Source organism: Arachis stenosperma, chromosome 3, assembly GCF_014773155.1.
Source record: "Arachis stenosperma cultivar V10309 chromosome 3, arast.V10309.gnm1.PFL2, whole genome shotgun sequence".
Classification (NCBI taxonomy): Eukaryota; Viridiplantae; Streptophyta; class Magnoliopsida; order Fabales; family Fabaceae; genus Arachis; species Arachis stenosperma.
Window position 1 is genome coordinate 143,132,307 of NC_080379.1, and position 15,979 is coordinate 143,148,285.

General features: G+C 36.9%; 1 protein-coding gene across 1 annotated transcript; it reads left to right on the forward strand.

The window, feature by feature from the left end:
• The first annotated feature begins 312 nt into the window (after positions 1–312).
• On the forward strand, positions 313–5,193 carry LOC130967428 (phosphatidylinositol 4-phosphate 5-kinase 1-like). The gene is made up of 8 exons (XM_057892281.1): positions 313–1,630; positions 1,721–1,885; positions 2,053–2,218; positions 2,373–2,483; positions 2,593–2,786; positions 2,891–3,021; positions 3,103–3,145; positions 4,119–5,193. Exons 1-8 carry the CDS (start codon positions 543–545, stop codon positions 4,444–4,446), a joined length of 2,226 nt encoding a protein of 741 aa, XP_057748264.1. The 5' UTR covers positions 313–542; the 3' UTR covers positions 4,447–5,193.
• The last annotated feature ends 10,786 nt before the right edge of the window (positions 5,194–15,979 follow it).

Genomic DNA, 15,979 nt, shown 5'->3' on the forward strand with positions numbered 1-15,979 from the left:
GACACATTAGTTAAAAGGAAAATGATAAATCCGTGGAAAAGCATGCATGGTCTTAATTTTTCCATGAGCATAGTGAGGCTTGTTAGTAATGAGTAATGAGTGGAATTACTACGTGATGTCCACTATGTGTTTGATTGATGACCCACTTTGGTTAATGGAGAAATTAGTAGCATATAATAGAGAAATTAATAGATGTGGGAGTGAATGCATGCGGTGTAAAGTAAAAGACATAAGAAGGGCATGCAATGAGGCATTCCACATAGAGTGTAGAGTAGATCCCTACGACTACGAATACTAATATTAACAGTGTAATACCTGTGGGCGCGGGGGATACACAATAGTGGTACCAAAATTCACGTGGAATTTGGTAGAGCCTATGTCTATGTATGTTGGGAAGGGAGAGTGAGTGAGTGAGTGAGACTAAGAGGGTATTAGCGATCCCCAATGTGGAAGGCACCACTAACCAAAATAGCTTTACCTATGCCTTAGCCCTTGGCACTTCACTTTCCGGCAACTCATCTTCACCGCCGCCGGTCATAACAATGCAAGAGGGACTCTTAACTCTCTCTCACCAAGACATTCATCTAAACCCTAACAACTCTGCTACTCCAAAGAAGAAAAAATCACACACACTCACAACAACCGACAACCTTCTTCTCCCTTCAGCCTGCATACCACCTGCTCGGACACGATCCCAACCGGCCTCTCGCCGAGTCTCTCCCTCCTCCTCCTCCGCCGCCGACGACTCCCCTACCCCCGCCGCAAGAGAGAAGACACTTCCCAACGGCGACATCTACATCGGCACCCTGTCTGGAAACGCTCCTCATGGCGCCGGGAAGTACTTATGGTCCGATGGCTGCATGTACGAGGGAGAGTGGCGGAGAGGCAAGGCCTGCGGCAAAGGAAGGTTCTCGTGGCCCTCCGGCGCCACCTACGAGGGAGACTTCAAGTCCGGTCGGATCGATGGCTTCGGCTCTTTCATTGGAGTCGACGGCGACATGTACCGCGGATCATGGGTCGCCGACAGAAAGCACGGCTTCGGTGAGAAACGCTACGGCAACGGAGACTTGTACCAAGGGTGGTGGAAGTGCAACTTGCAGGACGGCGAGGGAAGGTACGTGTGGAGGAACGGAAATGAGTATATCGGAGAGTGGAAGAACGGTGTCATTTCGGGAAAAGGTATTTTGGTTTGGGCGAATGGGAACCGCTACGAAGGGTTTTGGGAAGAAGGAGTGCCCAAAGGGAAGGGTGTGTTCACTTGGGGCGATGGAAGCGGAAGAAGCTGTGCCGGTAACTGGGGGAAGGAGTTTGTCAATGAAGAAGGGAAGAAGAGCGTGCGCTGTTCGGTCGATGGTGGCAGAAGGAGCGTCAGTTTTCCCAGGATTTGCATTTGGGAGCTTGATGGTGAAGCTGGTGACATTACCTGTGACATTGTTGATAATGCCGAAGCTTCTATGTTTTACAGGGACGGCAGCGAGTCTGAGAATGGTGGAGAGAGTAGTAGCTGTGGGGTTTCTTCTCAGAAGAGTCCTTGTTGGTCTCTTGATGGTGATTTCAAGAAACCAGGTCAAACTGTGTCCAAGGGGCACAAGAACTATGATTTGATGGTTAATCTTCAACTTGGTATCCGGTAGGTATATTATTTCTTTTTTAGCAGCTGGGTTCCAATTTTATCTGATTTTCTATGTTTATATTTCGAGGAGTTGGTTTCTATTTTTAGGTACACTGTTGGAAAGTATACCCCCATCGTGCGAGATCTCCGGCCAGGGGATTTCGATCCCAACGAGAAATTCTGGACGAGATTCCCGCCGGAAGGGTCCAAGGTTACGCCTCGGCATCAGTCAATGGACTTCAGGTGGAAAGACTATTGTCCCATGGTGTTCAGGTGTGTTGGCATTATTGTTATTATGAGTCAATTTTATTAATTGTTGTTGTTTTTACTTGCCTTCATTTCTGAGTGTGGAAAGATTTTTTGGTTGTGTATACCATACTAATTCTGCCTATATCTTTGGTGGTTACTTGTTTTTGTTGGTTGGTTGGTTGGGTAATTAGACATCTAAGGGAATTATTTGCCATAGATCCTGCGGACTACATGCTTGCCATTTGCGGAAGTGACACACTCAGAGAGATGTCTTCTCCTGGCAAAAGTGGAAGCTTGTTTTATCTCACTCAAGATGACAGATTCATAATCAAGACCGTCAAGAAATCTGAGGTCAAGGTTAGTAGTTGTTGCTTTCCTAGCCTTACTGTATAGACTTCCCGTAATTTTCAAGTGAAAAACTGTTATTTATTATGTTCAGCAAGGTAAAACTTTTGGTCACCATGCTTTTTATCTGGGTATTCAATAACCAATTAATTGGTGCCCATGTCAGGTTCTCATTAGGATGCTTCCAAGTTACTATCAGCATGTTTGTCAGTACAAGAACTCCCTGGTAACAGCATTCCTTGGGGTACATTGTGTCAAGCCTGTTGGGGGTCAAAAGGTATGATTTCCCGTTTGAGTTTTGGAGTAAATTGGTTTGGTTAACCTTCCGAATTCCCTGTTGTGGTGTGATGAAAATTTGTAATGCTCATAATGCTATGACAAAACAGACTCGGTTCATCGTAATGGGAAATGTATTTTGTTCGGAGTATCGCATCCACAAGAGGTTTGACCTCAAAGGTTCTTCTTATGGCCGGATAACAGATAAGCCCCAGGAGGAGATTGACGAGACTACCACTCTCAAGGACCTTGATCTCAATTTTGTCTTTCGCCTAGAACAGTCGTGGTTTCAAGAGCTTAAATGGTACAGTACCAAACTTTCCGAGTTCCTTGTTTTGCTTTTACATTCAACGTTAACTGCTGCTCTTGGGGTTAGTCTGGTCTTATGTTATAGTGGCTTATACTCAGGCAACTTGATAGAGACACTGAGTTCCTGGAAGCAGAGGGGATCATGGATTACAGTCTTCTCATTGGTGTTCATTTTCGTGATGATTGCTCATTTGATGAATTGAAAACCTCACCAGATGATTTGAGGGGAGGTATATAACTATATATATATTTATTTTCTAGTTCTTATCCTTTCATGTGAATTAACTACATCTGCATGCTTATGGATGTAGCCGGCAAGAGAGATGCCCATGATGATGAGGTGCTCATATGCAGGTATGCTTTTTTCTATTTATGTCCTCTTCTTTTTGTATGTATATAGAAATCCTTCTTGTCTCTCTAGTGTAGAATAGTTTGCATTTCTTTATCATTAATTTATGATCATTATCAATATCCTATAGAAACAGTTGGTGATTTAGAAATCTTGATGCGCTTTAATTGTTCTGTCTAAAACTGTTGAGGTAATTCCAGACCAGGCATTTATAGTCCAACAGGACCATTTGGTGGATTCTTGTAATCATGCATTAATTCTCAGTAACTTAAATTTACTACTAGATGATTCATGAGAGAATGGCGTATCAATCTATAACATCAATATCTTGTTTGTACATGTTGGTGGAATTGCTTTCCCTTGTGTGCATGTGCTGTGTCGTTGAGGTTTGGTGCAAATGGTCCCGAGTTTAAAAAATTAACCAGAGAGGCTAGTTCTTCTGTCTTTAAATGTCAAATAGTACATGGTCATGTAAAAAGAACTGAAAGGTGAAAGAGGATTATATTTGCCATTCTCTCTAGTCTTTAGACCTATCCATCTATGAACTTATTGAACTCTTATTAAAGAAATGAATCAATGATCCCGTTGGGGAAATTGTTGACAGTTTTTGTTGACAATTGACAACAAATGCCGGTGGGGTCCAGTTGATCTTTTAGGTAGGGCAATAGCTTTCTTTTGTAAAGAAAGCCAAATGTTAAACTGACAAAGACATTGATGGATCAGTGGTCGTTTTTAGAACTTGAATCTTGGGACATACATATTTGCGGGGCAGTGACATATCATAAGCATTTTCGTTTTTTCTTGACATATGCACGAGTATTTATTGTTTTTGCTCCCTCCTCATTCTTTGATTTAAACCTAACTAATGGCAACCTTTAACTTACATAAATTGATAATTACTCCCTCCATCCATAATATCTATCAATCTAAATTATGCGAGAACTCGTCCATAATTGTGATTCGTCCTTGATTTTTCAGGGGACCTCTAATCCGGCTTGGAATGAACATGCCTGCAAGAGCTGAGAGAGTGTGTAAGGGTGGTGGATTGGATCAGTTGGTGGTGGCAGGTAGTGGTGGTGGGAGTAGTAGCAACTCAACTCCTTCAGAGAGTAGCAGTGAGATCTCTGATGTAATCCTCTACTTTGGTATCATTGACATTTTACAAGACTATGATATTAGCAAAAAGCTAGAGCATGCATACAAGTCACTGCAAGTGGATCCCACTTCCATCTCAGCCGTTGATCCTAAGCTATACTCCAAAAGGTTCAGGGATTTCATACACAGAATCTTTGTAGAGGACACATGATATGCTTGGGGGAATAAGACCACTGGAAAAAGAACTGGTAACAACCATGAGCATTCCTTGTAAAAATGGTTGCTTGTCTAAGTTGGAATTGGAGGCCCTGCAACATTCTTGGTGGGAAAATGTTTCTCATAGCCATTGCAAAATACAATGGTTGAAATAGATGGCGGGAGAAAACTTCCACAACAGATGCTATTTTTTTGTTCTTCAGTTTGGAGGGGAAGGCATTTTCCTTTTCACACAATAGCTTTGTACATCTTATGGCATCACTGGCATGTGATGAAATATTCTTTTTTTTTTTCCTTTCTTTTTTCTTATTGCTTTTTGTTGTGGATGTGGACCATTGTGGGGGTGTAGAGAAAAAGGGTATAGAGAGGTAAATAGAAAAATGCAAATGGATATGGTTATGGAAGAGGGTAGGGTGAGATTCAAATTGACCTAGGAGGGGTTTAATAACTGTACAGAGAGACAGTCAAAGATTGATGATAGTAGAATTGAACATACAATTTTTGGTTGTAGAAAAACAAAAATCTAAAAGACATGTTTTTAGTCTAGTTTACCTGTTGTGCAAGAAAGTAAAGTTTCCAGAGAGGGGGGCCCTACACTGTCCCGCAGTCTCATTCAAACGGGTATTTCTCTTTCACTTTTTATTTTTTGGCAGTGAGTAAGCCATAAAAAGAAGAGAAAGGCAAACGAGAAAGAAAAGAGGTGGTTGTTTCGTTGGTTCATGTTCCTGTTTCTTTAATGTTACCACTCTCATATATTAATATATGAACCAAGTTTGAAAAAAAAAAGAAAAAACATAACAATAATACGGGGGTATGCCCCTTTCTTTCTTCTTTTGAACAAAACGGAGACCAAGGTGCAAACAAAGCAATATAAATTGGTGGCATGTCAATGTGGACCAACTGGCTTGGCATATGATATGATAGCTATGTATGCATGTTATGTCTATGCCATTGTGCATTTTAATATTGAGAAGAAATGATGCAACTTCAACGGAGAAGTAGCTTCCCCATTACAACACCAGAGAGCCCAATAGGAATGAGGTGAAGTGAGCAATGAAAGACAAAAAATAAAATAAAATAAAACAGTGATATTGATGTGTCACTATAGTCAAGATATGGAGAAGCAAGAGGTTGTTGTGTTAGGCAAGGAAAGAAAGCTAGAAAGTGAAAGTAATGGAAACTGTTGGGTGCTGGTGTGCCTGCTTTGATTTGGAAGTTTATTGAGGGTGATCGTGGCCGTTTGTAGAGAGTAGAGACTGTGACTGTGACTGTGACTGTGAGTGAACATCCAAATAGATAGCAACAGTTATGATCCCAAATCTGCCTTTGCCTGCTCGCTCCTGCCTACTTCCTATTTCTTTGTTTTCTATTTACACTATGAATGAATAGATCCATTCATTTCCCATTCACTCTGCCAATTTCGTAATCTTTTAACTTTTCTTTGTCATTTTCTCTGTCTCCTTCTCATCAGACAGTAATTTTATTTTACATTGTATATGGTTGGTTGGTGTATATTAAATTATTAAGGTATGGTCCAAACTATATTATATAGTAATGGTAATGTATGCATAATGCATTGTTGGTCTAATTCAAGATCAAATGAATTCTCAGCCTGGATTCTGAACCACATCTTCAAAGAAAGCATCACTTTATTTTAGGCTCAATTCAAAATGCAAATTATTGTGTTAATGTGTGTGGAAATTAAAATTAAATAATAACAATTATGGCATGGATTGACACTGGTGAGAGCATATGACACCACAGCGTTAATGTCAGGAAGGAGATACGCTTTGGTCACCATTTTGATATGTGAAGGATTTGGAGCAGTGACAGTGTAGCACATTGCATCATTGCACAACAACGCAATCAATGGATTCAAGTCAGGAAAGAAATTCAGTTATTATTATTAGGATTTAATGTCGGTAACAACTAACAAGGCTGTTTTTCAAGACTGTAAACTAATGATTTTACGTCCAAAATGAAATGAATGATTTTGCTTTGGTGAATCATCAGAATAATATGGAATGATTGGACAAATTAATTAAAGAACCAAACAGAACTGCTTTTTTGCGTTACAGCACCACACGCATGCTCAGCCACAGCCACTTCGCAGAATTATGTGTCTCTGTCTCTTCATCAATATTTATTTATTTATTTTTAAACAAACTATTTAATTTGAATTTTTTACGTAGAACCATAGAAGAGAATGTTCAAAACAAATTTTGGTGATGATATATTAATTCCAAGAGGAATGCTAGGGCAGCAAATTTTGTGATTTATAATAATCAATTAACTATTATTGGTGTTTTTAATAGTGTGCGATAATTCACTTTTCTTTTGTTAGTTAAGTGCTGACCAGATTTTAATAAAAATGCTGGCAATAGACTTTTTCTTAATTCCAATTTTTAGCAATAATATTTTTTTTAAGATTATATTTTCTTTTTGTAAGGATTTAATTGTACGGGCAGAGCATACAATTTCCATTTTCTAAATTTAAAAAAAAAAAAGAAAAGGAAAATCAAATGTGCATAGGCATTTTTGGTATCAACCCTGGACCCTATGACATTTTTAGATATAGATCAGTATGGAATTTATGATTTATGGCAAACCTTGGTGAGTCTGGGCTGATTTGGTAGCCGTAGCCCACAGCTAGAAACGTTCTCAATAATCCTATGTGGCCCTTACCTAAAACTTAACAACTTTCGTAACAATGACACTTATAGGACATGGGCCCAAAATGAAAAAGAATCAAACCCAAAAAAGGAAAACAAAAGGAAAAACGTAAAGGATTATTTTGGTCCTTAATATTTGGGCCAAGTCTTAATGTAGTCTTTAACATTTAAAAGTTTTATTTCAATCTTAAAAAAATTTTAAAAGTCTTGTTACAATTCTAAAAAATTTCAAATAGATGATCTTATTATTAAATTTGACACAAATAATTCGCAAATTAAAAAAACAATAATATTTAATTTTAATTTGTAAGCAAAATTGATCTACCAATTTAAAAGTTTTTTCTTTAATCTTAAAACATTGATGATTGATTGATGGAATTTTGAGTTTTGTATAAAAAATAAGTTGAGAAGAAGAAGTGTTATAAGAAAGTTTTAATTATATTTTTCTAACACATGAAAGAATATGTGATAACGTTGTAATGTCCATATTGCTTATTCCGTTAACTATTTGTATCAAATTTAACGTCAGGACAACATTGAACCTGTTTGAAATTTTTTAAGACAAAAATTGATATTTAAAATGTTACGGACTAAATCCTAGGATTTAATCCAAACGTTAAGGAATAAAATAGTACTTAGCCTAAAAAAAATATGTTGATAATATAAAATATAATTAATTTTGATGCTTTTATAGTATAAATTAAATTTACACCTATATCCAATTATGTAACACCATATTAAAAAAATAACTACATTTTACATTAATCGTATGAATAATCATAAAAAAATTATTAAATAATTGTATAAAATATTTTATATTATCAATATATTAAAATTAAATTCATATAAAATAACTTTATTTGAAACTAAATAAAATTAAAAAATTTTGAATTATGTCTAACATTTAGTATCCTAAATATAATTTTCCAATTAATTATCTAAGTTTATGTTAAATAAAAATAAAGAATTATGTTTTCATGTTTTTGAAGATATTATATTAAATTTGAAATCTATGCATTACAATTGTAAAAATTTTATTTTATAGTGCTGAACTGATTCAATTTAAATTTATATTAACCAAGTTACGATAAACTAGGAGTGTTAAAAAAATCTGTTGTTTCTCAAAATTCGCTCAAATACGAAATGGATCAATCCATCTTCCTAAATTGATATGGATTCAATTTGTTATTCCATTCCGTCAAAGAACAGACTGGCAAGTTGGCAAGCTGCTCCGCATTCTCTTTTTTTAACACCTCAAAATAATATAATTCTAAATTCCAAACACATTTAAATCACAATATTAACGATAATAACTTAGTAAGTTTCAAACACAATAACAATACAACATAAATAATTAAATACATAATCCATACATAAATTTATATCTAATAATTAAACTACACTTAAAGTTAAAACACAAACATAATTCATAAATCAACACATAATTAATTGTCAACTCCATATCAATAAAATTTGAATATGCTCCATAAGTTGAAATACTATCTGTCTCTAACTACCAAAGCTCACGCTTCCGGTAGCGCAATTCTGATAGCTCAGACATTACGACGACACTTATACTATTTGATACTAAAATATGAGCCTGTTTAAAACTTTAAACCGCAATACTGCTCCAAAATTTACTTTCGTTCGATAACGTACATCCATAGATACCATACAACTTACAAAAGCTCATCAAGAGTACATCCATATATATACATACATATATATAAATAATACTACAAACATTACCCAATACAATTCTTATCCCTCTTACAGAATATATCAAGGTAAAGGCGATGGTACAAAAATAATAATCTAAAGCAATACAGAGCATCTCAACAACAATTAAATAAACTCTTCATGACTTCTGCGCCTATATCCTGAAAGGGAAAAAATATAGGGGGTGAGAACATCATCCTCGAAAGGGTTCTCAGTAGGGGGTTTTTGGGAATTACTGTAATAGGATACGTGAAGATAAATCGTACCAGTGATTAATAACCATCTTATGCCTCTTTTCAAAAACAACGGTTTACAATAAAAGTAAAGTCGAAAATCTTTTCTAAAAGAGGAACCGTTCAGTTCTCAAAAACATCATAAGCCTTTCAAAAGGTTTATCTATACTGAACCAAAATAGCCTTTCATATTTTTCCAAACCAGAAACATAAAACTGAAACCAACCGTCGGTCTATCTCAATCCAACCACGGCCCTAGGCCCAAGCAATCCAACCATCAATCAAATCACCACAATCAAACAGAGTCCCAGTTGCAAACACAGATAGGGAGTTTAAGCACAAACAAATAGTTACAGCAAGTAGAACAATTAGCAGTTAATCACAAAGACAAACCATGTACAATATGCACACCCAAACAATGTCACATAGATGCATATGATGTATGCCTGTCCTAGTGGCTGATGATATCATCTGTCGGTTACCAAGCCAACCTGACGTGTCCGGTAGCTAACCCGGACACAGTCTCTCTGTTGCGCATTATTATCATTAGAGGGTATCTGCGCCCTGTCGCCATTAGAGGGTATCTGCGCCCTGTTGCCATTAGAGGGTATCGGTGCCCTGTCACCCTTACAATCAGAGAGAAAACACAAGCATACTCGCATACAACATTCATCTCAGCCATCCGGCTTATATTCACAATTTATTCAATTGCATACATGCATTTGTACTCAACCATGGATCACCATCCATCTCAACCATCCGGCTCACGGTACAATCCAGAACCAGCCAATTTATGAATAAATACAGCCCTTCAGCTTAAATTCATAATTCATAATCAGCCATACGGCTCACAACTCATTCGGCAATCAGCCATAGTTCAATAGCATACACAACCATTCCGACTCATAACAAAATAGCACTTCTACCATTCGACATCACAAAATTCATAAAACCGGCATTTAAGCCATAAATCACTTTTTTCAAGCCATTTCACTTTGAAATCAAATTTCAACTCTTTTCAGCCTTGGCTTTAAAGAATCTCATTTCTCAATTCATCTCAGGCTCATAAGCCAAATTTACTCAAGGTGAGTTCCCTTTTTAAAACAAAGCCACTCTCGGCATTCTCTTTCCAAAACTTCTAAAACCATGGCAAGTTAAGGATTTATTTCAAAGTATCCAAAATCACCCACCCAACAGTGAAATTTCATAACAAAAGTTTCTCGACAGAGTCCCAAGTCTTTAGGGAAGGTCAACTTACATCAATTCCTTAAAATTCATTGAAACTCTTAAAATCATAGATTCTCGATTCAAGTAAATAAAATTGAATTTATTATGAAACCGAACCATACAAAATCACAAGTTCCAACCCGGTCCAAAAATCAACTCATTTGAAATAGAACCGGTTTATTTGAATCAAACCGCTTTCAGATTTCTTTTTGGACCCCATTTTTCTAACTCTTCCAAAATGCCTCAAACTTGATTACTCAATCAAAAGTATAGGTTTCTTTAAAAATCACTAAAAGCTCATTTTTATATTGAAATCAATATTAGAGCATCATTCTTCCCTTCAGTGATTCAAACGGTAAAAATAGTTCATTTCTAAATGAGCCAAACTCAACGCATAAAGTTCATTAAATAAATTAAGCTTGAAAACATAAATATCCCCTTAATAAATCAATTAATACAATTTCTCAAATCCAACCCTTTTTAAATAACCTTTCAAACAAGACTAAGATTTTATAGAAATTTCGGCAATACCTCCCCTAAAACTTGGACTTTTGCCACCCGGTTCGAGTCCCAACTAAACCGTTTCTCATTCCTTTTCAACAACACAAAACCAGAAATCAATTCAAATCATGCTAAATCCAACAATCGCCTCAGTGGCGTATCTCAAGGATACTATTTCAAAATTAACTCAATATCAATCGATTTAACTCATTTCCAAGGCTTTAAAGAAACGGCTCAATAACAAATCATTTGTCCAAAACCGAATCAATTAAAGTAAACCAGGCTGAATTCAAAAATGCATTCGACTATTCAAATCATCAAAACAATTAACTCAAATCAAATCAATCCTCAGCAGATTAAACTCAGATTTAAAATCTTTAAAGAATCAACTTCAAAACATTACATTTCACAAAGCCGCACAATAATTCAGCCAAACCAACATCCATAATCATTCGAGTCAATCAAATAATACATAAGGTAGATACAATCACCAAATACACAATATCTCACATCAGTATCCATATGTAATAATTCCAATACATAAAACATAGTTTTTGGAAAGCGCCCCTACCTCAAAACGCAAATTCCATAACCCAAACGCTTCATAAGTTCTTTCCGCCTCGACCCGAAATCAACAGTCAAAATCCCGGCAACCAAAACCTCGATTCCAAGCCACTTTCGCAACAGTCTCAACAACTCTAATCGCAACATACAACAACTGAAACTCAATCGTACAGCAATTAATGCCACAAACCTCAGCGTAAGATAACAGAATAGTAACGAAAGGGCTTTCAAATCAAAACGCTTACCGAACCGAAGAAAGAACGGCTGAATCGAAATAGCGGCGGTCTCTGAACCGGTTCGGTGGCAGCCCGGCAGCCACCTCAAGCGGCAGCGGCAATCAGACCCCGGCAATGGAGCCTGGAACCCACATACAGAGATGATAAAGCCTACAGAATCTTAAACGAATGAAAATCAAATCCAAAATCCTTACCGGCAGAGTTTTCCGGCGACGGCAGTGGGGTTTTCCGACAGCAGAGGCAACTTCGCCCCCCTTTCACCCACAATCAGCCACGTCGGAGATAAGAGCTGGTAGTGACGGCGGCGGTTCTGACGGAGGCGGCGCCGACGACGTGAACGGCAGCTGGTTGCGGCAGTTGGACCCCCATCTTGGCCGCAGCTCTCTCTGTCTCTCCTGCTCGGTGTGACTGGACAGTCTTCCTCCCAACGGCACGGCGGCGGCAAGCACTAGCAGGGACGAGTCCTCCAGCTCGTGCAGCGGCACCGTTGGAGGACACAGACGCAGCGGCGGTCTTCCCTGAACGACAGTGGCGGCTTCTTTGGTGGCGCCAGGGAGCAATGGCAACGGCGCGGTGGTGGTGCGACAGAGGCTCCCTCCTCCTCTCCCCCTCGCACGACGCTTCCTTCTACTCTGAACGGCGCTGATGGCGCCCTCCTTCTCTGGCGACAAGGACAAGCGACAAGCTCTCGCGCCCCTCTCACTCGCAAGTCACCCCTCTTCTTCGGCGCTGGTGGCAACAACGGGATGGGTCTGACGGCAGGACGCGGCGGCACGGCGCCGAGGCGTGGTGGCGACGTCCTTCCTCCCTCTGGATCTCCCTTCCTTGCTTCCCCCTTTCTTTTTCTGCGTCTGTTCTTCTATTCATGGAAAAAGAAAACTGTGTTTGACTTGTGCCACTGAGCAAGGAAGAGAGGGATAGGGTGTGACGGCTGAGAGTGAGGAAGAAGGGTAAGAGTGTTGTGTTGTGTAAATTAGGGTTAAGGGCATTTTAGTAATTTCATATAAAAATAGGCATAATGTAGTAATTAGAAATAAATTCTAATTCAAGAATAATAGTGTATAAAAATACTATTTGCTCATCAATTTCACACTTTATTTTCAATAAAATGTCCAAATCCAAAATTTAGAAATAATATAATTAATTTCTCTATTTTCCAAAATAGCAATATCAATATATTAAAATATTGATTATCTAGTCCATATCATATAAAATCCTTATTATTTCATAACTATCAACTTTATAATTTAAATATAGAAAATAACCCAATAATTATAAAATTGGATAATAATCATAACTCGTCTCAAATCCAATAAATAAAAAATTGTCTTAATTATCTCTAATAAAATAATTTCTTAAATTAAGGCTATAAATAACTATATGATTTGAGACTTACTCATAAAAAGACTTTTCAAAGGTTTTGGGTCTTACATTCTACCCACCTTATAAAAATTTTCGCCCTCGAAAATTGATATAAAACGAAAGAAGTTTCATAACAGTTCACCCTTGAATACATTTCAGGAATAAGCAAAAATATCTCAACATATAGACTTATATACGATTTTCAAATACTTGGATGGTCATATTCATAAAGATACAAAGGTAGAAATATGGTTGCAAAGCAAACATTACAAGATAGGCTCAAATGCAAAAGATGTCATGGTTCAAGCATGTGGTAGTAAAGCAAGGCATTGAAGGTTATAAAACAGGATGAGGTTACAACGACGTGCTCAACATCCGCACACTAATCTCATCTCAACCTCAAAGCTTCAACTCTCCAACTCCATCAAGCACTTTACAACTTCATAGCCAATCATGAGCCTAACACCCGCAAACTCGTTTGCAAGGGACAAAACACCCACAACTCATCATAACGTTACGCACCTACCGCTTCACTTTCCATATACACATATCACGTCTTAAAGAACTAACGCATCGCGTTACTACGTCTACAAGTCGCACATGATATCAAACCAATTCTCGAGTCTACTCAAAAGGATACAAGATTTAGAAAGGAGAGTCAAATGTCAAGGATAGCAATAATAGATTTGAGAGGATGTATCCAATCCCAGATGACCAAGGATACTCAAGCAATAAAGTTTGCTAGACACAATTCAATTGACAACCTCAAAGATGACCCTTGAATCAAAGAAATCCAATAGGATCAATAAGAAGAAAACCAGCACATCAGTTTGAAACAAACTCAAGCTAAGTCGAGGAAGCATGATGTTTACAGAAGAAAATATTTCAAACCCAAGATAAAACTCACAGAACTCAAGAGCATGATTAAAAATACTTCCGAATACATTGTTCATAAAAGAATTGAAAACTTGCGAAAAAATCACTTTGCAATTTAGAAGAAAGGTTAAGTAACAAACATTCTCCAAGAGAATAACAAAAGCAATAACGTGGCTTTGCTGTAATACAATTTTATGTTGAAACAAATCATGTAGAATTTTAAAAACAAGGTGCACACAAGTTTGGCTAAAGGCTAAAATATCTCCTCAAATATTTTAGAAAGATAATTAGGTGCACAACTTAACCAAAGGCAATCATAAAACTCGGAAGAGAAATCAAATGCTTGTTCAAAAATTCCCAGAGTCCATACTCCAACAAGCGTGTATAACATTCATAGCAAGGATGAAAGAGAAAATTAAACTCTTTTTAGAAAAGAATTTCCAAGATAAAATTTGCTTACAATTTGGTAAAGACAATAAACGGTGCATTACAAATGGACAGGTTTCCATTAAACAATGAAGCCATTCGAAACTTCATTTAAAATAGCGCATGCCAAATTTAAATCAACTTTGTCAAAATCGAACAATGGTTTCAATCTCAATCAAGCAATAGAAAATAAATTCCATTTAGAACTTCTTCAAAGAGAATTCAAAACTTCTTTAAAAGTTCAAAACAAGACTCCAAAGTGTTCTTGAAATCACCATCTCCGAAGGATATTCAAGGAGATTAGAATGTACTTAAAAGGAGTTAAGTCATACAAGAAAGGATCTTAAGTCAAAGTAGTTCAAACAAGATCCACTAGGCATGAGACATCAAACAAGCTTTCAATTGATTCAAAAGAATATAAAGTTATAGGAAAAGACAACCCAATCATTAGTAATTTCTCAAGGATAAATCTTTGACTAAAAAAAAACTCTTGTAAAGACAGCGAGAGGATAAACGATGCACTATTTTGAAACGAATCAAACTAACTCACATAAGAATGAGATTCACAAGATTGGAAAAACCAAGATCAATGGTAACGTTCACAAGATGTAAAAGATTAGTTAAAAACAAAGTCAAGTATGACATTCATAGAGATGGAAGATTTAATAGAGAATTTAGTCCGTTCATAGGAAAAAAGCTATGAGTCCAACACTTTCAAAAGAGCAACAATGGCACAAATCATATAGCATGCTAAATCAAACTCAATTCAAAATAAGTTGAGTAAAGCTTATCAACCGAAACTCAACCGGGATAAAAGTGAAAAAGTTTTCCTTTCCAAAATTTTGAAAAATATCCAAATACATAATCAAATGAAGATGTGCATTGGAACTATAGTAAAATTGCTAGAAAGTCAAATTGTAATTTAAGGTAAATGCAGTTCCATAAACCAGTAAAAATACAGCCGAGGTATAAAAGATAGATAGTTGCTAAGCGGTATGAGAAATCTTCAAAATTTCATGTATAGATAAGTATATATCTATTAAATAGCAATTTTCATAAAATCTCAAAATTGGCTGTGCTCACTGTCAAATAAGAGAAAAACTGAATCAACAATTTCTCTAATAATGGACTCGGAATCTCGGAGTTAAAATGCACAGCGCATTAGGACAAGTTCAAAGCTATATCAAAGAATACATGAATCAAGAAGAACTCAAATAGAGGAAGATAGATGTAACAAGGATTTTAAATAAGCATATGCACTTAAGATCAACAAGAATGCATATGAATAGAGAAACAGAGTGAAAACATCAAATTACTTTTCAAGAGGAGTAGCAACAAGAACTTCAAGTTAGAATATGAAAGAACAGGTCAACTCGAACAAAATCCAAGATACACAACTGAATAGCCTCGAGAAATAGTTTCTAACGTTCCCAAAACCCGCGATTCGCTTTACTCAACTCGTATATCATCTATGATAACCCATTAGTGCTTTCATATACAAAATTCACTAGTATTAAGCCGGCCAAACTTAATACCAAGAATTATGCAATGCAAGACTAACAGCGTTAATCAATAGATCGTCATGTGCATAAGGCTCTAATTCTCGTCATTCGACAAGACCTAATACATGACAAATGTTCAGAGTATGCAACTGAAGCATAGTTGGTCCATTTCTCAGGCTCTACAGGAAGGACTGCTCTGATACCATAATG